At 40.2% G+C, this 27,091-nt stretch overlaps 1 protein-coding gene across 2 annotated transcripts in view; it reads left to right on the top strand.

Annotated features, from left to right (window-relative positions):
• The first annotated feature begins 7,765 nt into the window (after positions 1 to 7,765).
• The window catches only part of yod1 (YOD1 deubiquitinase), a 34,801-nt gene continuing 15,475 nt past the window's right edge, over positions 7,766 to 27,091 (top strand). Inside the window, exons 1-2 of one of the 2 annotated variants that reach the window (XM_028796708.2) lie at positions 7,766 to 8,055; positions 19,513 to 19,740. In XM_028796708.2, the coding sequence (XP_028652541.1) occupies positions 19,533 to 19,740 (208 nt within the window). In that variant the 5' untranslated portion in view covers positions 7,766 to 8,055; positions 19,513 to 19,532. Of the gene's footprint in view, positions 8,070 to 19,512; positions 19,741 to 27,091 lie in introns of both variants that reach the window. The other variant, XM_051924565.1, reaches the window with a different exon arrangement.

Raw genomic sequence — 27,091 nt, 5'->3', positions numbered from 1 at the left:
GCTCCTGTGTTGCTGACCACAATGTCAGACGTGCAGTTCCCAAGACGCACATTCTGAGGTCTGTCTTTAAGATAGTCCACGATCCATGCCACTAGGTATGAATCTAATCCCATCTCTGTCAGCTTGTCCCTAAGGAGCAGAGGTTGGATTGTGTTGAAGGCGCTAGAGAAGTCTAGAAACATAATTCTTACAGCACCACTGCCTCTGTCCAAGTGAGAGAGGGATCGGTGTAGCATATAGATGATGGCATCCTCCGCTCCCACCTTCTCCTGATATGCAAACTGCAGAGGGTCAAGGGCGTGTTGAACCTGTGGCCTAAGGTGGTGAAGCAGCAGCCTCTCCATGGTCTTCATCACATGTGATGTCAGAGCAACAGGCCGAAAGTCATTCAGCTCACTAGGATGTGATACCTTTGGGATTGGGGTGATACAAGATGTTTTCCAAAGCCTCGGGACTCTCCCCTGTTCCAGGCTCAGGTTGAAGATGCGCTGTAGAGGACCCCCCAGCTCCGATGCACAGACCTTCAGCAGTCGTGGCGATACTCCATCTGGACCGGCTGCTTTGCTGGCACAAAGTCTCCTCAGCTCTCTGCTCACTTGCGCTGTTGTAATTATGGGTGGGGATGTCTCTCCTATGCTGGTATCAGCAGAAGGATGTGTGGAGGGTGCAGTACTCCGAGGTGAGAGTGAGAGTGGGTTAGGGTGGTCAAACCTGTTAAAGAAGTTGTTCATTTGGTTTGCTCTCTTCACGTCTCTCTCGATGGTGGTACCCCGCTTCGAGCTGCAGCCAGTGATGATCTTCATCCCATCCCATACTTCCTTCATGCTGTTATTCTGCAACTTCTGCTCCAGCTTTCTCCTGTACTGCTCCTTCGCCGCCCTGAGCTGGACTCGGAGTTCCTTCTGCACGCGCTTGAGCTCATCCTGATCACCGTCTTTAAAAGCCCTTTTCTTCTGGTTCAAAAGGCCTTTGATGTCACTTGTAATCCATGGCTTATTGTTAGCATAGCAGTGTACTGTTCTTACTGGAACTACAATGTCCATACAGAAGTTGATGTAGTCAGTAGTGCAGTCAACAACTTCCTCAATGTTCTCACTATGAGATCCCTGCAGGATATCCCAGTCTGTAGTTCCAAAACATTCTCTCAGAGTATTCTCAGCCTCAGGAGACCACTTCCTGAATGATCGTGTGGTTACAGGTAGGACTCTCACTTTTGGTTTGTAGTGAGGCTGAAGCAGAACCAGGTTATGATCTGCTTTCCCAAGCGCAGGCAGCAGGGTGGCGCTGTATGCGTCTTTAACGTTTGCATACAGTAAATCAATAGTCTTATTTCCCCGGTTGTTACAGTCCACATACTGGGAGAAGGCAGGTAATGTTTTGTCCAGCGTCACATGGTTAAAGTCTCCAGCGATTAGCACAAGCGCCTTAGGGTGCTGCGTTTGTAACTTAGCAACAGCAGAATGGATGATGTCACTCGCTGACTCCACGTCCGCCCGAGGAGGTATGTACACGATGACAACAATGACGTGTCCAAACTCTCTGGGCAAGTAATAGGGACGTAAACTTACGGCCAACAGTTCGATGTCCCTGCAGCAAGTGGATATTTTGACGTTAACATGTCCCGAGTTACATTACCGTGTATTAACATAGAGAGTGAGTCCTCCTCCTTTGTGCTTCCCACAGGTACTTGCATCTCTGTCCGCTCTAACTGTGCTAAACCCGGGTAGCTCCACGTTAGCATCTGGGATGTTAGTTGTGAGCCACGTTTCACAAAAACACAACAAACTGCATTCTTTGTAGGTTCTGACATTTTTCACCAGCGCAGCCAGTTCGTCGATCTTATTTGAGATTGAGTTCACATTCCCCAGAATCACAGAAGGCACCGAAGGCTTAAAACGCCACTTTCTCGCAAGCCGCTTCATTTTTAGCTTAGTGCCCGCTCTGCTGCCACAATACCGCCTTCTTACCTCGTCAGGTAAATAGGGAACCTCACCGGCACTGGCATTTGTTCTCAGCGCTCGAAGTTGAGTACTTGAATAGGCGAGTCTCGGCATGTAAAAATCCATGCCCATGTTGTAAAAGTAAGTGTGGCCAGTGAACAAATCCACATAAAACAGTGATAGGAGTGATCAATAAATAAAAATAGAAAAATAAAAGTAGAAAAGTACACATACACATACAGTCGTACATGGAGCTGCTGAAAAGGCTGCCACTCTCGGCAGCGCCGGATGTAATAATTGAGGGAGCGTTTTAAGGACCCGATGGCCGCCGCAAAAAGTTGTGGTACTAACCTCTCTTTTTGTCTTTCTTCAGAAAAAACGAAGCACCATCACCATAACTATCCCCCCCACCGGGACCCCCCCACCGCGAGGAAGACTGCTGATTCCGTCCACTTCCGGGTTCCTTTCTTACCTCTGGTCCCCTCCTGATGACGTCATTTACCCATCCATCACCACGGCTTCCCCATCATCTCGTCACTTCCTGTTCATCCTTATAAATTGTCCACCCCGCTATTTTTGGAACTGTCTGTTGTACTGAGTTGAAAACACTGACGAAAACCCTTTTTTCTTTACAGTATATAGTGCCAAAAAACCCCAAACCTTTATGCTGTGTCTGTTATTTCTTTACACTGTATATATATATATATATATATATATATATATATATATATATATATATATATATATATATAAATTAACCAAGCAGTTATATGGGAATAATGTTTTTTTTTCTTTTCATTCTACTTTTCCAGGTGTTCTAATTGTTTAATTAATCCATTATTTACTAATTAGTGGGTCGGATGCTAAAGTAGCTGCAGCCCTTGATTATTCAGTGTTGTTTACCAGCATGTCTGCTCTGCTTGTTTTTAATTGTCATTAATAAGATACAACAAAGGAGGAAAACTGCACAGAGAAAGGGCAAAATATAATGAAATCAACAAAAGAGAGATAATCATTTAAATCTATAGAAAAAAGAAAAAATATTTCTAAATGTCTTATAAATGTAAAAATCATGCTGCTGTGCTTTTCTGAATGTAGAATAAGAGAAAAAATACCAGCTAATTAAATGAGATCAGTGTTATCAGGTGTTGTCACTGATTATGAATCTGGTTGGGACAAAAACCTGCAGCCACAGTGGGTCCCCAGGACTGAGTTTGGGAAGCACTATAGCATATGAACAGGCCCGGTCTTAGGTATTATGGGGCCCTAGGCGAAAGGGGGGTCCAGGGGCCCCCTAAGGGGGGCGGAGCCCCCTGGAAGCTCTGTGAAATGCGTGAAAATCAGACCAAGGAGTCGATCCGGGGCCCCCCGGACGCCAGGGCCCTAGGCGGTTGCCTACTTCGCCTATGCCTAAGGCCGGGCCTGATTGGGACAAATAATGCTGTAGTATATTTAAGTATATATGACAATTGCTCACTCGGACAATTTGTTTTGGGGGCCCCCAAGAAGGCGGGGGCCCTAAGCTATAGCTTGTGTAGCTTATACGTAAATCCTGCACTGCATATGAATACTGATATGGTTTTAATGTTCAAATAATGCTCTTGTCACAAACTTTTAAGTGTTCAATCTTAGAAAATAGCTATTAACCTTTGGAAATCATAGCAGTATACTGCCATTAAAATCACATATTGCCTAATACAATAACAGAGAGGAATCTCATGAACAATAAGATGCTCATTGTTAACAGACATGTACTCTCAAATTATAATGCAGATCAGAACATAACAAATCTGACAAATGAGAGGGGACCATTCAGTCCATCAAACTAATTTGTTTAGTTAATGGCTAAGTTGTCTCAATATCTCCTCCAGACATTTCTTAAGATTGTCAAGGTTTCTGCTTCAACTAAATGTCTCAGTAGTATTTTACAGATCCCCACAAATCTTTGCTTAAAGAAGTGCTTCCTGGCTTCAGCCTTAAATACACTTCCCCTTAGTTTCTGTCGGTGTCCTCAAGTACGTGATTCACTCTTAAGATGAAAAATTCTGCTGGATCTGCTATATCAATGCCTTCGAGAATTCTGAAGAGCTGGATTAGGTCCCCACGAAGACTCCTCTGCTTGAGACTAAACAGGTTTAATTCTCCGCGTCTGTCAGAGTAGGACATGTCCTCAAGTCCTGGGGTGCACTTAGTTGCTCTCATTTGCACAGTTTCTAGTGCTGCTGTGTCTATCTTGTATTATGGTGACCAGAACAGCCCTCAATACTCCAGATGCAGTTTCACTAGTGCATCATACAGTCTGAGAATAATATCTCTTGATTTATATTCAACAGTTTTACAATTTAAACTAAAATATTATTTGCCTTTTTTATAGCTTTTGCACGTTGTTTAGATGATGAAAATGTTGTGTTAACATAACCCCAAAATCCTTTTCAGAGTTTGCTCCCCAGGGCCATCTTAACATATGGGCACAATGGGCAATGACCAGGGGCACAGGGGTACATGATGTTTCTGATGCCTATGTATATTTCTGTTTTGCTATCAAAACAGGGATCCCAGCACACTACTTTGCCCTGAGGGCCTATGATGCTGGTAAGACGGCCCTGAGTTAATCACTTTAAAACCGTCTTTTCCATCTTATATTTAAAATTGACATTCCTTTTGCCTACATGTAGCTCTTTGCACTTTTCTTACATTAAACTACATTTTCCAAATGTTTGCCCAGTTCTGAAGCTTCTCCAGGATTTTTTGAAATTTTTACTCCCTCCTCAGTGTCTGCCATTCCTCCAATTTTAGTGTCATCTGCAAACTTCACAAGATAACAAGATAACTAAATCAATGTCGTTAATATAAATCAGAAAAAATACTGAACTCAGGACAGACACATTGATGACCTCACTCCATGTGGTCCATTCTCCTCTTTTTTGTAATCTTTGTCTCCTGCTGGTTAACCAACTTGAGACCTAGTTTTGCAGGTTACCTCTGATGCCTACAGCTTCTAGTTTCCAAATTATGTACAGTACACCATAGTTCTATACACGGATGTAGATGTAAAGATGTACAGTATATATAGTCTCTTGTTGGGTGCATACAACTATCAGTTGTGCTACAGACCAGGAAAAGAGTTGACAACCGCTGATGCCTTGAGCCGCTTGCCTATAGCACATCCTATGGCTGATACACCACCTCCTCTTGAGGTTCTGCTCTTGGAATCTGTGCCTAATGCACCTATTCATGCTACCCAAATTGCTGCACTTGTGTTTTATGGGGTAGTCGCGTTGTAGTACCTGTTTTAGCATGGGAGGATGTACTTAAACTACTTCATGACTCCCACCCTGGCATAGTCCACATGAAGGCTCTGGCTAGAAGTTATGCATGGTGGCCAGGAATGGACGGACAAATAGAGAAAACTGTAAAGTGTTGTACAACATGTCAACAGTCACGGAATGCACCATCAAGGGCACCGCTTCATCCCTTGGAATGGCCAACTAAGGCTTGGTTTCTGATCCACATTGATTTTGCTGGACCATTTCAAGGAATGGTCTTCTTTATTTTGGTAGATTCCCATTTCAAGTGGCTGGAGGTGTCTCTTCTATGCTCCATGTCTGCAAATGCTGCCATCGACACTTTGTGCCTTATCTTTGCTACACATGGATTGCCAGATATTATTGTCTCAGACAATGGTGTGGCATTTACATCTGCTGAATTCAAAGAGTTCACAGAAAGAAATGGAATCAGGCATGTGACAATGGCCCCCTATCATCCATCCTCAAATGGGCAAGCAGAGCGAATGGTACAGACAACAAAGGATGCTCTACAGAGAATCATAGCTGGTAATTGGCAAACACGCCTTGCAAGATTTTTGCTATCTCAGCACACCATGCCCAACTCTTCCACAGGGAAGAGTCCAGCAGAGTTGCTAATGAAAAGATGACTGACCACTGCACTTGATCGCCTTCACCCAGACTTTCAAGCTGACATGCACAAAAGCAGGGGGGTGTGTTTAGGCAATTTCAAACCTTACAGACAGTATATGCATGCAATTTTGTAGGAGAACCACGATGGATGCCATCAGTAGTGCAAGAGGCAACTGGCCCTGTGTCTTACCATGTGCAAACAGAAGACGGACACATTTACTGTCGCCATGTTGATCAGCTTCGAGAGCGGATGATGGATGAAGGACCAGTGCCCGAAGCAGAGTCAATGCAGCAGCCAGCTACCACTGTTCAGCAGCCTCCTAGTAGCCCAGAAATACCAACTTCTTTTGAATCTACTACAGATAATGATACAGTAGTGACACCAACCCCTGAAACTGGTAAACCTGTGGATGTTAAGACCCTGCAGCCTATGGTGTCATTAAGGCCCCGTAGAGCTCTTGTTAGGCCAAAATGTTACAAAGATATTTAAAACTGGGGGAAAGGAGTGTTGTGTATTTGTATGTTCAGTAAGAAGTTTAATTTATATTGATGTTGATTGACATTCCTGTTGTTGGTAATTTCCTGTAGAATGTTAGTGGGTGGGATTTTAGAAGGAAAAAGGAATTTCTTAAGAAAAAGGTTTTTGTTTCTTTTTCTTTACGAAGAGAACCTAATGAGAAACTGACACGATTTTACAGTTATTAAAAACTATATTTGAGAATCATATCAACGTCTGTGTGTCGTAATCCGATATTATATATACTGTAGGTCACTATCTGTTCTCAACTAAAGCTGCTTCACCCAGTAAAGGGCATATGCACTTCAGGATAAAAAAAGGTCAAAGCAATTGACAGATAAAGTAATTTGTGGGGGTCTAAAGGAGGTCTGTAAACAAAATTTAAGAATACAGTTCTAATGTGGTATTCATTTCATTACTGTACTGATAAAATATTTTGTATACATTTGAAAAAAGGCAATGCTTCAAAATGGTGCTATCCAGACTGCTGTCACTTTCCTGCTCCACTGACAGACTGAGGAGATCGTTCCTCCCCCACACTATGCGACTCTTCAATACCACCCGGGGGGGTAAACGTTAACATTATTCAAAGTTCTTGTCTGTCTGTATACCTGCATTGATATCACTCTTTAATTTAATATTTTCTTTATCAGTAGGCCTATGCTGCTGCTGGAGTATGTGAATTTCCCATTGGGATTAATAAAGTATCTATCTATCTATCTATCCTTTAAAAATCATCAGTTTACTAAAACATGCTCTTCCCAGATACCGATTGTATTTATATTGCAGTAGAAGATTGGGTATGTTATGCACACATGTACAAAAATACTTCACGAATAAACATTATTATAAAAAAGTCTGTATATAAAGCATGGCTAACAGAAAAGGTATATGGACTACCAGGTTTGCGAAGCTAGTAGTCCAAATGATTTACAATTTGTCCCCCTTAGTAATCTTAGTAAAAAATACGTAAGAGACTTAGTTTTTCAGAACGGAGGGATATTTTCAAAATGAGGGGGTTGGCTGGTCAATCTGGAGGATTTTACCAGTACCTGACAACTTTGAAAAAAAGAAACTCTGGCGCAGGGGGTTCTTTCATTTCACGGTATTATAACCTTTGTCTAATTTCTAAAGCTGTGTCGCGGAAAACCGGAGTTGTATCAAAACCCCAATCCATTGTAGTACATACTGTGTTCTCTCACAGGGTTGAGAAAAAACAAGGTAGGCACAACATTGACACACAATTCTGAAGAACAAAGACATCTCTCCATTCAACTTAGTTTTATATACAGTTGTGAATAGTTCGGTGAATTTGTCCTCCATGCAGCAGGTGGCAGTAAAATGACATTAAGATTATTACTCGCCAACAATATATCTCAAGTCGTCTTAAAACAACCAGCTCCTTTCTTAATACTTTAGCCGCTTTGACTTACGGACTTTTGTGAAGAGAACGGTCCTGAAAGGTCAGCTTTCAGAAAAAAGCTTTTGACTTCTGCCATTTGATGCTACTTATCATACAATATCAACGGCGTTTCCCTTTCTGTTGATGTAACTTTAATTAAAGGGTGAGCGTGTTGTGTGCGCGTCACGTGTTCGTGTCTGCCGGTGACGCGCATGTGTATGTGAAGCGCGTGCCTGTCAAACATTCATTGTGTCCGTGGCAGACGGGCTGGGACGCCAGGTAAGCACGTTTTGGTTTACTCATCTTTACTTTTTTCCAACTAATGTTGGAATTGTTGGAGTGTGTTTAACCCTAACCTGACGGTTTATTCGTCGGGGCCTGTAATCAGAAAAAGGCATCTGGCTTCTCAGCAGTTGATTTCCATTGTGAAAAGACGTTGCTTCGTTTTATTTCAGATACCTCCTTGCGTACCAGATTGGGTTTAGTTGCTGTTTTTATTCAAACGGCGATTTAGCCAATATATAATATTTACCGCACAGGCGACATCATTGTAACTGGTAAAGGACATCAAAATGACGACTGTGCTTTATGTTAGACCGGCACCCATTTATCTGGCATTTCGGAGTAAACCACCGGCATTTCACCAGGGAATGTAGTAACGTAGGCCAACGAAATGTTTCATCTTATACCTTTTAAATAACATTGTTTAACAGTTTTCCTCGGCAAGCAGCGTCATCCCGTTTCTTTAACTTGCTCTGTATTCCATTTATTAGCGGTCATGTAATGGTTTATTTATTCCATTGTGGGGGAGGGGTTCCCATTGTACGATAACGATAAATGCAGAAATTTTAATTCACAAAACAGTGTAGAAGACCTCTTGAACGGTGGAATTGTCTCATGATGGATTGAATGTACAAAAACAAAATATTGCCTCACGGAACATGCCTGCAATTTGTCTAAAAACCAGGTGTTTAGTGTGGGTTAGAAAGAGGACAGAAATGGCAACCACAAGGTCACCGTTTTATCTGGACATTTTTTGTGGTGGTTCTTAATACGAGAGTAATCATTAGTGTATATAATCACTTGCAGTCCTAAGTAAACAACCTTTGCAAGTTGTTGATTTGTTTTCAACATATTTGAACAGGCAAACAGTGCCTGCTGATAAAGGTGATATACTTGAATGAAACAGGAAAAAGTTGCATTTTCAACGGTTTATTCAACAGAAATATCAATAGATGTCATGATCTACCAGGAAAATGTGAGTACATTGGCCTCAAAAACTGATATTGCCCCCTTCAGCAGAATGTATAACTGCCCGCCAGTCTCTTGACATCAATTGGAGTTAAATTTTTGAAAATTCCTCCATCAAAATTTCTTCATTTGCAGGATGTTTCTGGGGTTTTTCATACATTTTGTGCCTGTTTCAAATCCCCAATTCAATAATCACCCACCACCGCTTTCAAAAGGGTTCAAATCAGGGCTTTGACTAAGCCAGTCCATAACCCTTCATTTCTTCTTTTGGAGCCATTCTTTGGGGGATTTTCTACTTTACGTCAGATTATTGTCCTGTTGAAAGGTCCATTTATGGTTCATCTTAAACTTTTGGACAGATGGCTTCACATTCTCTTCAAGCACACTTTGATATGATGCAGAATTCATGTTTTACTCAATGACAGCAAGCAATCCCAAAACAACTTTTCCATCACCATGCTTCACAGCTAGTATGTGGTTCCTCTCCTGAAATGCTGTCTTCGGTTTGTGGCCTGTCTACAGTTGTTGTGGCCAAAAACGTTATCTTTGATTCATTTGTTCAGAGCACGCTGTGTCAGATAGCAAAGGCTTTTATCCTGGCACACCTTGCATGCAGATCAAATTTGGGCAGTGTTTTTCTGATTGTAGATGCGTGCACTTGAAGACTTTTTTTAGTTTCAAATCGTCAACTCTATGACTTAATTTGTGGGGCCAGCCAGTCCTAGACAAATTTGCAGTCAGTTGAAGTCTGTGCTACTTTTAGATGATTTTCCTTACAGTAGAATGATTTCAAATAATTTGGCAATAGACATCCACAACCTTCTTTCTGAGGACCATAAAGAGCTGTTTTGATCTTAGCATGATAACTCCACACATGTCAATAGCAAAAAGAACACCAGAGCTTCGATATCTGTGGTTTAAATAAGACAGGGACTACCTGCATGCTTCCTAAGAAGTTTCTAATTGTTGCACCTCATCTGGAACACCTGATTTAAATTTTATGGATTTCAAGTGGTGATAAAAGTAGGGGTGTACTTTGACCATATGACATCTGCATTTTTGGTAATTTAGATTATGAGAATGAATACATCATGTCCATTTTGTGTGTCTGTTCAGGTATACCAAATATCTGTTTGCGTTTTATGCAAGAAAATTTAATGCTATCCTTTTTTTAAATATGTTGAAAAAGTCGACAATTTCCATGGGGTGTACTTACTTTTTCACAAGACTTATTGTGAATAAACTACATATAATAGAGTTATTGGATCCTGCTGGGGCACATGGCAGGGACTAATGTGTTTATTGCTGAAATGGCTTGAAATGTGAATGTCTTTAAAATCATAAAATAAGTCATTTTTTGTTTCATTTCATTTTTAATGGGAACCATAATTTCAAACCAGACTACACACATTAAAGCACCTTTCATACTAGCACCCCACTTGTTTTCGTCAAAGGTTCTGACCTGAATAGGAACTTATTTTTGCATTATGTTTTATAAATGTATTTATATTGGTGTCTTGTGTGCATTCTTATGCTGTAAGCACACTGTACAGACTTGAAAGTATATGACTTGTGCGCTTTAGAGTTGCATGGTATGCCAGTACTGGTAAAGTCCCAAAAAACCTAAATAAAAAAAATAATGGTACCAGTGTTTTGGGATTTTTGGTACCAGAAGTAAACATCAGCTTTCCTCTCAGTCTACTGCCACTCCATTTCTTTTGGCACACACTATTGCAGTTGTGGAATAATATCAGTTTCGTATTCTTCACTAAACAAAACTACACACTTCAAAGTGTTAAGGACTTCACCAAGGATTCCATGTGAACCCCCCCCAAATATTTTCCACACGATTGTGACATCATGAAAGACTATTGCTTTGACATAATCGGCACTTTGTGGCTATCAAAAAACTGTTCTACCTCATATCTTACTATTCGATACACGTAAGTTGGTGATGTTAAAATGATTCATATTTTACAACCATATGACTTCATGTTATACAGTATCTCACAAACGTGAGTACACCCCTCACATTTTTGTAAATATTTTATTATATCCTTTCATGGGACAACACTGAAGATATGACACTTTGATACAATGTAGTCAATGTACAGCTTGTATAACAGTGTAAATTTGCTGTCCCCTCAAAATAACTCAGCACACAGCCATTAATGTCTAAACCACTGGCAACAAAAGTGAGTACACCCCTAAGTGAAAAATGTCCAAATTGTGCCCAAAGTGTCAATATTTTGTGTGGCCACCATTATTTTCCAGCACTGCCTTAACTCTCTTGGGCATGGAGTTCACTAGAGCTTCACAGGTTGCCACTGGAATCCTCTTCCACTCCTCCATGACAACATCACTGAGCTGGTGGATGTTAGAGACCTTGTGCTCCTCCACCTTCCATTTGAGGATGCCCCACAGATTCTCAATAGGGTTTAGGTCTGGAGACATGCTTGGCCAGTCCAGCACCTTTACCCTCAGTTTCTTTAGCAAGGCAGTAGTCTTCTTGAAGGTGTGTTTGGGGTCATTATCATGTTGCAATACTGCCCAGCGGCCCAGTTTCCGAAGGGAGGGGATCATGTTCTGCTTCAGTATGTCACAGTACATGTTGGTATTCATGGTTCCCTCAATGAACTGTAGCTCCCCAGTGCCAGCAGCACTCCTGCAGCCCCAAACCATGACACACCCACCCACCCATGCTTGACTGTAGGCAAGACACACTTGTCTTTGTACTCCTCACCTGGTTTCTGCTACACACACTTGACACCATCTGAACCAAAAAAGTTTATCTTGGTCTCATCAGACCACAGGACATGGTTCCAGTAATCCATGTCCTTAGTTTGATTGTTTGCGGGCTTTCTTGTGCATCATTTTTAGAAGAGGCTTCCTTCTGGGACGACAGCCATGCAGACCAGTTTGATGCAGTGTGCAACATATGGTCTGAGCACTGACAGGCTGACCCCCCAACCCCTTCAACCTCTGCAGCAATGCTAAATGATAGAGCTGTTTTAGGAAAAAAGATTCTTTATATGCCTAAACTCAGAAAGGATGAAATAAGTTCCAGATCAAACTGACATGAGAATATTTGGGATGAGTGTGGAAGTTTGAAAACCCACAGAAGATACAAAGTGAGAACATTCTAACTTCACAAATACAGTGGTTTGTACTTAAATTTAACCCCTTGCTCTATGAAGTAGAGGTCTAACTGTGGAATTATGCTTTTTAATTATTTACTCATTTCTGTTTAGTGACTTATTTAGAGACATGATTTTCAAGATTCCCATACAAAACCTGGGATGCTGGTTGTGGTCAAGTGATTATCACAAACAGAAGCTGATTTCTGCTGTTTCTTGACAATGTGATGTAATGAAATAGCTTGTTGCAGCTCTGTCTACAATCTTGAATAACCCAACAGTTCCTGTTCAACTGTGAAAAGGAATATATACAGGAACATTTGTCATTTTACTTTCATGATTACCTTTTGAGACCTTGTTGGTTCACCTTTATTAACCAGCCAACAAATAATATACTATTTTGAATGTCACCTGTATCCAGGTCTGGATCATGGTGGGCCCAAACTATTACTAGCAGCACTATACACAATGCAGAAAAACATCAGGTTGCAAGCACAGTAAGATAGCAGTGGAGTATATAATTTGTTTTTACATTTGTGTCTCTGTTTTAAGTCAATGCTGAAGTTAATTAGTTGGAATGAAATGAAAGACAAAAACTGGTAATAACAGATATTGCCTCACACACATTGTTACTTTTTCTCAGAAAAATTTAAATATACACTGGGAAGCCATCTATACAGTGGGGCAAAAAAGTATTTAGTCAGCCACCAATTGTGCAAGTTCTCCCACTTAAAAAGATGACAGAGGGCTGTAATTTTCATCATAGGTATACCTCAACTATGAGAGACAATATGAGAAAAAAAATCCAGAAAATCACATTGTCTGATTTTTGAAGAATCTATTTGCAAATTATGGTGGAAAAAAAGTATTTGGTCAATAACAAAAGTTCATCTCAATACTTTGTTATATACCCTTTGTTGGCAATGACAGAGGTCAGACGTTTTCTGTAAGTCTTCACAAGGTTTTCACACACTGTTGCTGGTATTTTGGCCCATTCCTCCATGCAGATCTCCTCTAGAGCAGTGGTGTTTTGGGGCTGTCGCTGGGCAACACGGACTTTCAACTCCCTCCAAAGATTTTCTATGGGGTTGAGATCTGGAGACTGGCTAGGCCACTCCAGGACCTTGAAATGCTTCTTACGAAGCCACTCCTTCATTACCCGGGCGGTGTGTTTGGGATCATTGTCATGCTGAAAGACCCAGCCACGTTTCATCTTCAATGCCCTTGCTGATGGAAGGAGGTTTTCACTCAAAATCTGATGATACATGGCTCCATTCATTCTTTCCTTTACACGGATCAGTCGTCCTGGTCCTTTTGCAGAAAAACAACCCCAAAGCGTGATGTTTCCACCCCCATGCTTTACAGTAGGTATGGTGTTCTTTGGATGCAACTCAGCATTCTTTCTCCTCCAAACACGACGAGTAGAGTTTTTTTCATCTGACCATATGACATTCTCCCAATCCTCTTCTGGATCATCCAAATGCTCTCTAGCAAACTTCAGACGGGCCTGCACATGTACTAGCTTAAGCAGGGGACCAGTCTGGCACTGCAGGATTTGAGTCCCTGGCGGCGTAGTTTGTTACTGATGGTTGCCTTTGTTACTTTGGTCCCAGCTCTCTGCAGGTCATTCACTAGGTCCCCCCGTGTGGTTCTGGGATTTTTGCTCACAGTTCTTGTGATCATTTTGACCCCACGGAGTGAGATCTTGCATGGAGCCCCAGATCGAGGGAGATTATCAGTGGTCTTGTATGTCTTCCATTTTCTAATAATTGCTCCCACAGTTGATTTCTTCACATCAAGCTGCTTACCTATTGCAGATTCAGTCTTCCCAGCCTGGTGCAGGTCTACAATTTTGTTTCTGGTGTCCTTTGACAGCTCTTTGGTCTTGGCCATAGTGGAGTTTGGAGTGTGACTGTTTGAGGTTGTGGACAGGTGTCTTTTATATTGATAACGAGTTCAAACAGGTGCCATTAATACAGGTAACGAGTGGAGGACAGAGGAGCCTCTTACAGAAGAAGTTACAGGTCTGTGAGAGCCAGAAATCTTGCTTGTTTGTAGGTGACCAAATACTTATTTTCCACCATAATTTGCAAATAAATTCTTTAAAAATCAGACAATGTGATTTTCTGGATTTTCTTTCTCATTTTGTCTCTCATAGTTGAGGTTTACCTATGATGAAAATTACAGGCCTCTCTCATCTTTTTAAGTGGGAGAACTTGCACAATTGGTGGCTGACTACTTTATTGCCCCACTGTATAAACCAGCATAACCTTGGTTAAGATACATTAGTACATTTATCCGTAGAAGACATGTTACAGTTATGTTCATTGGTGATTATTCTTATATTTTAGACATTGGCATATATCTCCAGATGTGGATTGAAGGAGCAATAATTGTTGCACTTGTCTGGTTCCCATTATTATCATATGGGGCAGAGGCACCTTTTTCATTTTAAAGTTCCAGTTCTAAAGTATTCTTGTTGTTGACACACATACTGCACTGATAAAAAGTAATGTAATTCTCATTATAAGAATAGTTTAGAATGAGGCAGTTTTTTTTGTTACTGTTCCCATTCATGCTAAAGCATAAAACATGTTGGACAAATGTCTGTTTTACTGGGAGTGTTGTGATAACTGATGGTAAAAAATACAAATGCTTCACATATAATGATTGATGTTTCACACTGTCTCTTGCTTGATATGATAAATACAATGAAAACAGCTAATATAGTAGGAAAAATAAGTACTGAACACATCATCATTGTTACAGTAAAAACATAACTGAAGAGGCTATTCACATGAAATTCTCACCAGACGTTAGTATTAACTCCAGAAATCCACAAATATGAAGAATTCACAGTGGAGAAGCCTTTGTTTGTAATAACAGCTTCAAGGTGCTTCCTGTATGAAGAAACCAATTGGCTTGCAGTGCTCAGGTGTGATTTTGACCCATTCTTCTAAAGTGATTGTCTTTAAATCTTGAAGATTCCCCGGGGACCTCTTGTGAACCCTGATTTCCTACCACAAATGTTCAATTGGATTTAAGTCAGGTGACTGACTAGACCATTCTAACAACTTCATTTTCTTTCTCTGAAACCAAATTGAGAGTTTACTTTGTTGTTTCTTTTGGATTGTTGTCGTGCTAGAAGGTCCATCCACTTGTCATCTTCATGATCCTAATGGGTGGCAACAGGTTTGTTTCAAGAATCTTTCGGTACACCACCCCATTCATCATTCCTTCAATTATATGAAGTCTGCCAGTACCATGAGATGAGAAACAGCCCTACACTATGATGCTACCATCTTCAAACGTTACGTTGATGTGTTTATCGGGTGATGTGCGGTGCCATTTCTCCTCCAAACATGGTGTGTAGTATGACAGCCAAAAAGTTCGACTTTGGTCTCGTCTGTCCAGACTACATTCTTCCAGTATTTCATAGGCTTGACCAAATGTTGTGTAGCAAACATTAAACGAGACTCAGCCTGCCCTTTCTTCAGTAATGGGGTCTTGCACAATGAACATGCATAGAGGCCATGCCGGTCTCTCTAACAATTGTACCTGCTGCCTCCAAGTCGTTCTGGAGGCACTCTTCCTATTGATAGTTCTAATCTAATTATAATGCAGTTTCACACATAAAAAATATGTTTCATGCATGCTTTGAGAATGTAATGTCTTCATCGGTCAAGGAGCTGTTAGTGTTAATTGCTAAAATGTTTGTTGTTTTGTGGCTAGATTAAGATAGCTTGACTGAAGGACTTAGAAATTGTGGAAGAAAAATTACACTTAAGGATCACATGATCATTTAGGATAAACTGTTTTTGTTTTGCTTTCCATATTAAAATTTCGCATTCATCTTAAGGAAATAGGATAAAACTTTACTAAATGTCAGAAGCCTGTTCAGGTATATAACCAGATAAAGGTCAAGTGAACAACAAAGACAAGAATGTACCAGGAGCAGGTTAAGATCAGCAGATGTCATGTAAACAATTAAACTGGGCAGTTGTCACATACATAGATTTCATGGGTAATATCTAAACTAAGATATATTGAGAAACAAGAATATAATGGAGGAAAACTTTTATTTAGGCTTGTTGTACTCTGTGCTGAACACCTCATGTTTTTAACCAATCAAGAGTATGTTATATAAGCATTAATCAACCCTGTTGTGTAAATTCAGTTATCAATAAGTATGTTCTTCTGCATTTATTCTGTGACCACTGTCATCATGTTGCAACAGACTGCTGTAAGAATGTTCCCTCCTCAGCTTGGTACTGCAGGTGAAATGATGCAGATAGACAAGCTTTTCTCATGCTTGATTACTGACTAAAAGGTTTTATCAGATGTGTCCTGTTAGAGGATAGGTTTCTTAATTCAAGATGTCGATTTGCTACCACAAAATTATACTGAGATACATTGCTGGCTGAAAAAGTGAATAATTAGTCGGGGTCCCCTATAATAAAGTTCTGCCTATCAGAAAGCAATCTTTGCATTCATTCTCTAAATTTGAAGTGGTCTAAAGTTGTGTCATGAACTGTGTCAATTCGTAAAAACACCCCTACCTGCTTCTTCCTGTTCCAGGTCATGGTTTGGAGGCAATGCCTTCCCTGGCAATCCTGGGCGCAGGGCAGTAAGAAGTCTTGAACAGGGTTCCAAAGCTAGTCACACGCACATACTCCTAAACCATTTGCACAGGGACCAATACAGAATGCCCAGTCAACCTAAACAGCATATGTTTGGCATGAAAGTCAAAAACTGGCATACTCAAACCAGTGGAACAGTGGCATTTGATCAATTGGGGAAAGATCAAGAGTCCCCATGTGAAATTGTGAGTGGCTCTATATTTCTCTGTGAAAGTTTGTGCGACACAATTCAGTAACATTCAATTGAAGACAGCAGGTGGAGACAGGGGGTCCCCACATGAAACTGCGAGCAATGTGGCATAAAACAAATACACTCAATTGAAGAGTGATCCCCGCAAAAGTTCCTTAACCATGATTCAGTGACATTCAATTGTGTGTGTCATGGGGGCTCCTCTATGACACTGTAGGTGGATACGTTATCACTACTCTATAAGCTGAAACTGGAAGAGCTGTGAAAATGTACACCACAACATTTCAAAGTTACACAATAAGTAGTGCTTACAAATCAAGTGTAACACTGAGTCCTTCTGCAAACATGTTGTTCTTAATTGTCAGAACTGTGATCAGAATCTGACTCAAGGTCTTCATACATTTTGTAACTTTTCTAGGACTTCCTCAATTGTATATTTCCTTTTTTCCCTTATTCATGCAAATAAAACAGTCCTCATGCTTGTGTAGAAGCTTGTGTATAATAGTTCGTAAAGATGAGCCTTCGCACACGCAATATATTTCCTGCCATTTTCACATAGCTGTCACATGTAATATGAATGACCAATCATAGACAACTATAATTCATTGTAATGCTCTGAATGTCAGCTATCCAGTGGTAATGAGCCTTTCCCTGTATGTGGCTTTGCATGGTCCTGTGGTGGGTTGGCACCCTGCCCGGGATTGGTTCCTGCCTTGTGCCCTGTGTTGGCTGGGATTGGCTCCAACTGACCCCCGTGACCCTGAGTTCGGATTCAGCGGGTTGGAAAATGGATGGATGGATGGCTTTGCATAGCTACACAGTAACACTTTTATTTATATAACAATTCTAATGCTTGTTCCCTTCGATATACTCCCCATTCACAATCACATGCCAAAGCAGTCTTGGTTTCCACTGGTCGAAGACGTGGAGCAGATCAGTGTCTGTCAGCTGTTTCAAGACATCTGATGTTTTCTTCTTTACTGCATCCATTGGCTCAAAACATGTTCCATTAAGCACCAATTTCAATTTAGGAAAAATGCACGCACATGACACATGCAGTCTTGCCCGTAAGCCTCAGTAAGCATTTATAAATTTTCCATTGGTGTTTTGTTCAGTTTTACTAAAAATGTCATATTGACACATTGCTCAACTTTTAAACTTAACATGATTCCGGCACACAAGGGTAAACACAACTGCATCAAATGGTGACTGACAATAAATAATAAGTGTTGTTGTTTGTTGTGCAGGTTTGGACAGATTTAAACCTGCATGGCAAGTGTTTATAATCAGTTCTTACTGCTTCATTTAAGAGATAGGAACACAGTCTCTTTATTTAATAGACAGGCCTCTTATGTGTTCAGATCCCATATTTTACCAAGGAAGGAAAGTAGAGAACATGAAAATGTGTGATATATTTGAAAGATGACATCCTTAGGTATGTAAAAATATCATTATTGCTTTTGGTTGACTTACTGGTTTATTGCAATGTACAAATACAGCTTTGAAATATGGTATGACACCTTGTGCATAAGTAGTTAAACACATGAAAACATTCTCTGTCAATTATATAGTGCCTTTTCATGTGATGCCACATGTAAATAGACAGAACTTTATTTGTGTTCGGGGAAATTTGCCTTGTTACAGAATCTCTTTAAATAAATACATACATATATTATGTAGATAAGTAGGAAAGTAAATAAATATACACACACTTTGTTCTGAACACACACCAGAATGACTATAAAGCAGGAAAATTAAAAAGAAAAAAGTTTAGACTTGGCTGGCACAGTCACAGTGAGGCATTAGTATAAAGGTGTCCCAGTCGCTTTTCTTGGCACACGTCTAGGAAAAAGAGCCTGCTCTACCCTTTCTTATGTAGTTCCTTTGTGTTCCAATACCAGTCCAACTTGTCATTAATGTGGACCACCTCTACACCTACTCCTTAAATAGTGACCGGATGTAGAGGCTCTTTGGTGTGATAAAAGTCAATAAACTGTTCTTTGGTTTTGCTGATGTTAAGATGCAGACAATTCTCTTTGCACCAAAACATAAACTTCTCCACCTGACTCCTATACTCGGTCTCATCCCCTTTAAAACAAGAATTTTAGCATGTTCTAAATAAGCTTCCATACATATTCTGTTTGCCAGATGTTTATTAGAAATGCAATTAAATAATGTTTTCCAAATTTGTTTATAATATTAATATGCAAATATGAAGGTATTTTCTTTCTTCTAATTTTAATTTTTACATAATAGTGCCATGTTCTGCAGGCATAATTGAAAGTAAAAAACAAAATGATCAAGAAGACTAGAAGAGTAATTTCAGGTTAAGCGAATTTCAGAAATGAATGCAGTTTTTGTTTATGTAAAGGTTGTGTAAAATGTGCTTCTGTTATAATACTTGCTTTAAATGTAAATCATAAATTTCATGATTTATATGCAAGTTATAGATAATCTTATTAGGTTGCCTATGTAACAGCAGAAACGTTGAATTTTTTCCCCCCCATTCTCCTGATAGAGTATTCAATGAACTAAGACATGCTGCGTCTCCGCTGCAAAGCCAAGAATGGGACTCACCTCATGCAGGGGCTGACAACCTTATCTTGTGTACATGAACTGAAGGACAAGGTAGCAGAGCTGACGGGTATTCCTTGTGAAGTGCAGAAGATCATGGTGGGCTTTCCACCATCCAGCCTAGATCTCAGCAATGGAGATGCCTACCTCCGGGATTTCCCAATTAAGTCAGGTACTGTGATTTATTGTTGGCTTGAGGGTTTTTGGTCATTTTGGAGGTAATGGCATGCAACATTGGTTTGTAACTTTTTTTTATTTTTTACAAGCTATAAGTATGCCTACATCTTCCTTTTGGATACATATTTCAATGCAAGAAAATTTCCATTAGACTTCTTACTGTTTATTAATACATATATATATAAAATTGAGCTTTCACAGTTTTCAAGTTGAAGTGGCAATCTGGTCTGTAAGTTAGAATCTGTCAAGTACTTACATCAGTATGAGCAAAAAATGGCATTTGCTGGTAACGGAAAAGTCAATGGAAATGTTATCCCTCAATCCAAGAGACCTCAATTACACAACAAGAGCTGCTGTGTCTTATATGGCACTATTATCTCTATGACAACTTCAGTTTGATTGTAACTGAACCCAAGAAGAGACTATGATGGTTTAAAAGAATTTTAGAAATAGAATGATTTAAACCACATAAAACTAGGATTATTTCATTAAATTTGAATCATTTTATCACTTAATTCTTTATATTTTTAAACAAAGGTTTCATATTTTTAATGCAATATGTCCATGTTAATTTAAATGTACACCCCCATAAACAACTACTATGTATTATCCCAGCCCTACATGAATGTGTTTGCTTTGCCAAATGATCTTTTTGTTCTTGCAGTCACCTTCTGGGTAGTCTGGGCTTACTCCAGAATCCAGTTTATAACAAATATATATATAACTTTGGTACCAGCAGTTTTTTAAAGTTGAAATATATACCACTGTATAGTAGATTTATGCACATTAACTCTTAGAGGTGAGAATGGTTTATTATTTATTCTTATAAAGCACTGTTTTAAAAGTATTAATTTGTTACTTTTAAGAATATAACTTTTGATTGTGATTCTTGGCCTTGTATTCCATTCCATTTTGCTGGTTAAAGTGAATGAAGGCCATACTTATTAAAGGAAGGAAATCATATTATTCCTCATAATGTTCTTAAATTTAGACAAGTGTGTGGCCACATAATAAGCCTATGTCCAAAGAATGCAGTTTTCCTTAACATCTGAAAATATAGCCAGGTGTTTGGTACTGCTCAGTATTCATACTCTGTGTCTGTCTTTTCTTGTAATTTTTTTCTGAATAGTAAACGAATATGAGGTGGCAGAAAATGTAAGCTGAAATTGGCTTCAAATATTAAAAAAAAATAGACAGGAAGTGTATGTACTGCTGGAAAACTTTTTCACTGGTGAAACAAGAATGCTAGCTGTGCAAAACACACAGCTATGCATATGGATTTTTGTGTTTGTGCAGGTTATTCTAGGTAAAAAATATATTTCTAACAGGAGTGCTATAGTCAAATATGAAAGTATTATTAGAAAGTAGAATATTTCTTTTACACCTGCCTATATTAATTTGAAATTATATTGAAAGATTCAGATCTGTTCACTCAGCTTTGTGGAACTGCAGTGAACCCACAGTGTCATTTGCTGGAGGATTATCCTGTAAGATGGCTCCAGCAAACATTACATAAAGATGCCATGAGAAGTGTTCATAGGTTATGTATTATCGCTTGGAATACACTCGGAAATTCTCCATTAAAGAAAAAGTACCACTTTGTGTTTTCTTATGCTAATGATTAAATATAGAAAAACCCTGAATATATCTATATGGATAGATTATAATTGAGATTGCACAGGTGCTAAACCAGCTGAGTGTAGGGAAGGCTGCAGAGATCTGTAGTATCCAGGGGTGGACTTATACAGGCTAATGGTAAGGCTGTCCTCCTGGCATTACAAGCAATCTTTGCTTCTATTTGGGAGACTGGCGTCATCCCAACTAACTGGAAAACGGGACTTGTCATCCCTGTCTGGAAAGGGAATGGTGATCACCTAGATTGCGGCAACTACAGGGGAATAACACTGTTCTTGTGCCGGGTAAAGTCCTTGCTAGGGTCGTCCTCAGCAGGATCCGTGATCACTTACTCACCTACCAGTGAGCGGAGCAGTCTGGTTTTATGCCTAAGAAGTCTATCATCGACTGCATCCTATCACTGAGGGTTCTCATGGAGCACAAATGCGAATATTGGCATGGTTTCTTTGCAGCCTTTGTCAAATTTCGTAAAGCATTTGACTCAGTTGATCCACTCAAGGTTGCTGGATATCATGGCCGGCCTGTACGCTGGTGCTGTGAGTGCTGTGCAGAGTGGAGGTAGAACATTTGTATTTTTCATAGTTGATTCTGAGGTTCATCAGGGGTTTGTTCTTGGTCCTACTCTGGGGCATTTGTTGACGAAGAAAAATTCACTTGTACGAAAGTCCAAGTCTTCAGAGTCCTGGTGCATCCTATCTTGCTATATGGTTGTGAGACATGGACACTATCTAGTAACCTGAGATGAAGACTGGATTCCTTTGGTACTGTTTCTCTTCGGAGAATGCTTGGGTTCCACTGGTCTGACTTTGTGTCGAATGAGTGGTTGCTCATGGATTCCCGAATGAGGAACATTACCTACTTTGCAAGGGAGTGTCAGTTACAGCACTATGGCCATTGTTGAGGATCCGAGTGGCTTGACCAGGCCAAGAGGACGCCCACGTAACACCTGGCTGCAGCAGATAGATGGTCATTTCCGGAGGGTGGGACTGGACCATGTGTCTGCCTGGGGTTTGCCAACCAGGATCACAAGCTGTTTTGTCGTGTGGTGGGTGTGGCAACATGATGTACCAGTGCATGCTCCCCAACCTGACCTGAGCCTGCACTATCCCCCATTGTGAAGGTATTGATAACTCTTTCAGTGTGTGAGTTTTCCTTTCATTTTTCATGTACTGTATGCATGCACTAATTTGCTGCAACCATGAATTTCTCACAGAGTGCCTCTTGAGGGCACCATCTTAATTTTCAGCAAGTTGCACTTCAGGTATTTCGTATCTCCAAACACACCAGAAACACAAACATTATACGTATTTTTTTACCACCTGTCATCTTACCATGGAATTAAACTTACTAAAACCATGCTTCTTTTGCCCTACTTTAAAATAGTTTTTTTTAAATCTTACCTATAAGTATTCAGATTTATTTTACTAATTGTTTTAAAAGTTGCTTTGAATAAAGATGCTGTACCAGAATTTTTGTATTTGATACCAATACCAGATACTTTTTACAATACTTGGTGCATTTTGATACCACAGCAAAAACGGAAATGCCATTCAGTGGCTTTTTATTTAAATACCCCTGTTATTCAAGTGAGCAATTTTGTGCCTTTTTTCTGTAATACAATATAGAATCCATATTACTAACCGAGAATGGTAAACCGGAAGGCATGGACGCAGGTACATGGCGATGGGACCATGAGACATAGTGCGCAGGCGCCTACAGCGCGCACGTCTCATAAACCGAAAGCGAAGTCTGATCCACCGCGAACGAAGGAGTCACGGCCCAAAAACAAAAGAGCTCAACTGACGTGAATGAGAAATGAAGCAACAACGCGCCCATAGCTAACGACTAACGACACAGCTACACAAAAAAGAGGATTCTGCGCTGCACCCCAGAGTCGAATGGAAGAGGCTACGGAGGCCCCACAGGTCCACAAAGATAGTACGGAAGGCGCGTGAAAGTACGAAAGGCGCATGCGCCTACAACGCGCTTCTGAACTAAACGTCCACACTACACAGCATGGTCCGGGTAATGAGAATAAACGAACTCTCCGTATTAAACGTACGGCATCCTCACACGTCCAAACCATATAGCATATGTGAATCACATTACAGTGATGCATTATTAACAGTACAACCACAGAAAATGCTCCGTATTAACTGTAAATGCAATTATCCATATTACTAACGGTAGACAACGGATAACTAATGGAGTCACGGTCACAGCTCCGGCTCCAAAACGAAACTTTTCAACTAACAGACATACAGAACACAGGCGCCTACAACGCGCCTCTCAAACAGCAGAGGCAATAGATAAACGGCAAAGAAAGGAACAACAAACAGCCACTAAACAATTCCGCCAATTAGCTGACAACGCATTCTGTAATGCGTCCACTATTAATGAACATTCATTAGGATTAATGAATATCATTTGCTGTCATTGTCATTCACTTAACTTCCCTGAATAAACAGCTGGCAATACAACTAATGAGTTTACACGTTGTTGTCAAAGGGGTCAGGTTAGACTGCCTCCTTTAGATGAATATTGTGAATATCTACGGATGTTTCTAACTAACAATGTACCCGAAAGTAAAAACATTATGGACTGCGTTAGATCCTACAATAGTTCATTTGCTTTTGCATCTACCGGGGTAAATATCAGTCCACCAGCTGGCAATGGCGCATACTGCTTTCGCGTATGTGGACAAATATTACATCGGATTGGAACAGTGCACCCTGAGCCAAATCACGAATGCAAATATGCACAGATCTACATGTTAGATCCAGATGACGCAATCTGTCTGCGATTTTACTACAACTGTTGTGTATAAAGAAGTATTCCAATAGATCCTTCTAATGTGCATGCTACGGGTTCTTTACTTCCTTTGTTCGTCATCTACACCTTTACACTCCAATATATCTCATACATTCATCAGTGTATTTTGGGTTACCCAACCCCGGGGGTAGGCGAGCGAAGTGAGCAGGAGGCAGAGCCCCCTTGTATATAAATAAGTGTAAGCAAAAATGTATATCTTCTTCTTCTTCTTCTTTCGGCTTCTCCCATTAGGGGTTGCCACAGCAGAGTAAGCAAAAATGTATATACAAATGGTAAACTTTCTCATATCATTAACTTAGATTGCACATGCCATTACAGTTTGTTTACACGTCAGTGTTTATTTTTTGTCAAGGGTTTTGTAGAGGAAGATGAGCTGCTCTTCATGTCCTGCTTTCAGATCACTTTTCTGTGCTGTAACGATGTCTCCTGCGGTGGAGAAAACTCACTCCGCGGAGACACTTGTGACAGGCATGCAAAGGAAACACTTCGCTACTCAGGATAACTGGGGATATTCATGCTTATATTCCTTCCTTCTACTCACTCAGGGTTAGGTTGGTGATCAGCCTCCCCTAACTGGTCAATCTCCTCCACCAGACTGTCTACTTCCTCTTGCTGCTAAAAAAACATCAAAGCATCAAATCAGAATAGTATTGGACAGAGTGGCGGCTCTGTGGCTAAAGATCTGCACCAGTATTTGGAAGCTTACTGTTTCAAATCCCATTACTGCCATTAGGAGTCCTACTCCATTGGGCCCTTGAGCAAGGCCCTTAACATAATTGTTTTGGGCCTCTGTACAATGGCTTACCTGACGCTGTGACCACCAAAGGGCATGAGAAAAGACAGTTTTTCCTCAGGGATTATTAAAGTACATCACTCCAGCTTCCACTCATCCATTATGTGATGTGCTATTACTGTTACATATGATTCAGTTGCCCTTGATGTCCAAGCATTGCATGTTAAAGCGACTCTCTCAGCTGAGCTGAAAGATTCCAGTACCCTTGTTTTTGCCTCCTTGTACAATTTGGGCTCAGTGATGTTTTGTCAGGAAGGTATGGTGTAATGAGGCTCCATTGTGTTCATCATATTTCAGAAACCTTCATTCTCTACAACACTGAAAGGGCATTTATCTTTGCAAATGAAATAGAGTATTGTCTGAGTTATTTGGTTTGCTTGAGTTGAGGTTAGTGCTAACTTTGTTATATGAATTTGTTTTATAGTGAGTTGAAAGGGATCCACTCATTTAATGTTGGCCGTTTGCTGCTCCATTAGGTGTATATCAGAATGGTGTCTTGCTAAGTGTGCTGTCAGATTCGTTGTGTTCCCCTAATATTTAATTTTGGCATAACACATTTTGCAGATGGCATGGCTCTTGTCAATCTCATTAGTGCCTTCTTTATTGTGAAAGCCAAAATGAACTCGCACTTCCACTGTGTATGCTGTGGGAGCTGGTCTAACTCCTCTAGATTCAGCCATCGGTGGTAGCATTACTAGTCAGCTTAGTTTGCCACTTCCCGATGCACACGTGCCTGAATATATTAAAAGCCTACATACATCAGATGTGTGCTCTTGTGCTATTTCCTGTCCCAATTTATGTTGTTACGTTAGCTGAAGATAGATTTCAACACTGCTATCTTGCGTTCGGGGGTTTAAACAACTCAAAATGAACCACTGTGTGCCTTGAATCTTTGTATGTAAACTAGTAGTTAAAAATCAATACAATGTTTTTGAGAATTGATACAGTATCAGAACACCTATTATTGCAATACTCAAGTGTATAGATATTTTTTACACACCTATTGCCCATACTCTACAACAGAGGGTATAAGGCATGGAGGAAAAGCTTAAAAAATTTACCAAATGCATCAATTTTTTAAGCCAAGACAGTTGTCGAATGTGATTCCCTTTTGTAAGTTGTCAAATAAACACAGAATTAAATTGAAATAAAAGCAACCATGTTGCACAAAACATTTGTTGTGATTTAGTCATGTGAGAGGAAACCTGTGAAAGGTTGTTACGCAGGAAGACTAAGTGCTAAGTTATCATACACGGCTGGTCTTCTTTTGAAATGGATGAATCTCATAATATCCATCCATTTTCCAACCCGCTGAATCCGAATACAGGGTCACGGGGGTCTGCTGGAGCCAATCCCAGCCAACACAGGGCACAAGGCAGGAACCAATCCCGGGCAGGGTGCCAACCCACCGCAGGACACACACAAACACACCCACACACCAAGCACACACTAAGGCCAATTTTAGAATCACCAATCCACCTAACCAGCATGTCTTTGGACTGTGGGAGGAAACCGGAGCGCCCGGAGGAAACCCACGCAGACACGGGGAGAACATGCAAACTCCACGCAGGGAGGACCCGGGAAGCGAACCCAGGTCCCCAGGTGTCCCAACTGCGAGGCAGCAGCGCTACCCACTGCGCCACCGTGCCTGAATCTCATAATATTGGAATTATATTGTTTTTAGTATGAACTATTCTATAATGTGTTTGTGTAATCACATCTGTCTTGGCTTGAAAAATGGACGCATTTGGTAATTTTTTTTACACTTTTTCGCCTTGCCCCATATACTACAATGTAAAGCATCCATGCAAGCAAGATGTATGTTTTTTAATTTATAGAAAATGGTTAACTTTAGAACACAGTTTCATTAGGCAAATACATATGTACCATGTTTGTGAAGAAATAACTTCAACTTGAAAAATACCAAACTTTTTCTTTAATCCCCCCTTTTTTATTTTTTTATTTTATTTAATTTTTTTACATTTGTTACAACTTTAAAGCTTCCTGTGTGAAATCAAACATGCCAATTTTATATGAATCCTTTATTTCAGAACTCCTGTATGGTAGCCCTTGTTTACTGTTTTTA

The sequence above is a fragment of the Erpetoichthys calabaricus genome, chromosome 3 (genome assembly GCF_900747795.2).
Source record: "Erpetoichthys calabaricus chromosome 3, fErpCal1.3, whole genome shotgun sequence".
Taxonomy (NCBI): Eukaryota; Metazoa; Chordata; class Cladistia; order Polypteriformes; family Polypteridae; genus Erpetoichthys; species Erpetoichthys calabaricus.
Note: the sequence above shows the minus strand (reverse complement) of the source record. Positions and strands in the feature narration are given on the sequence as shown.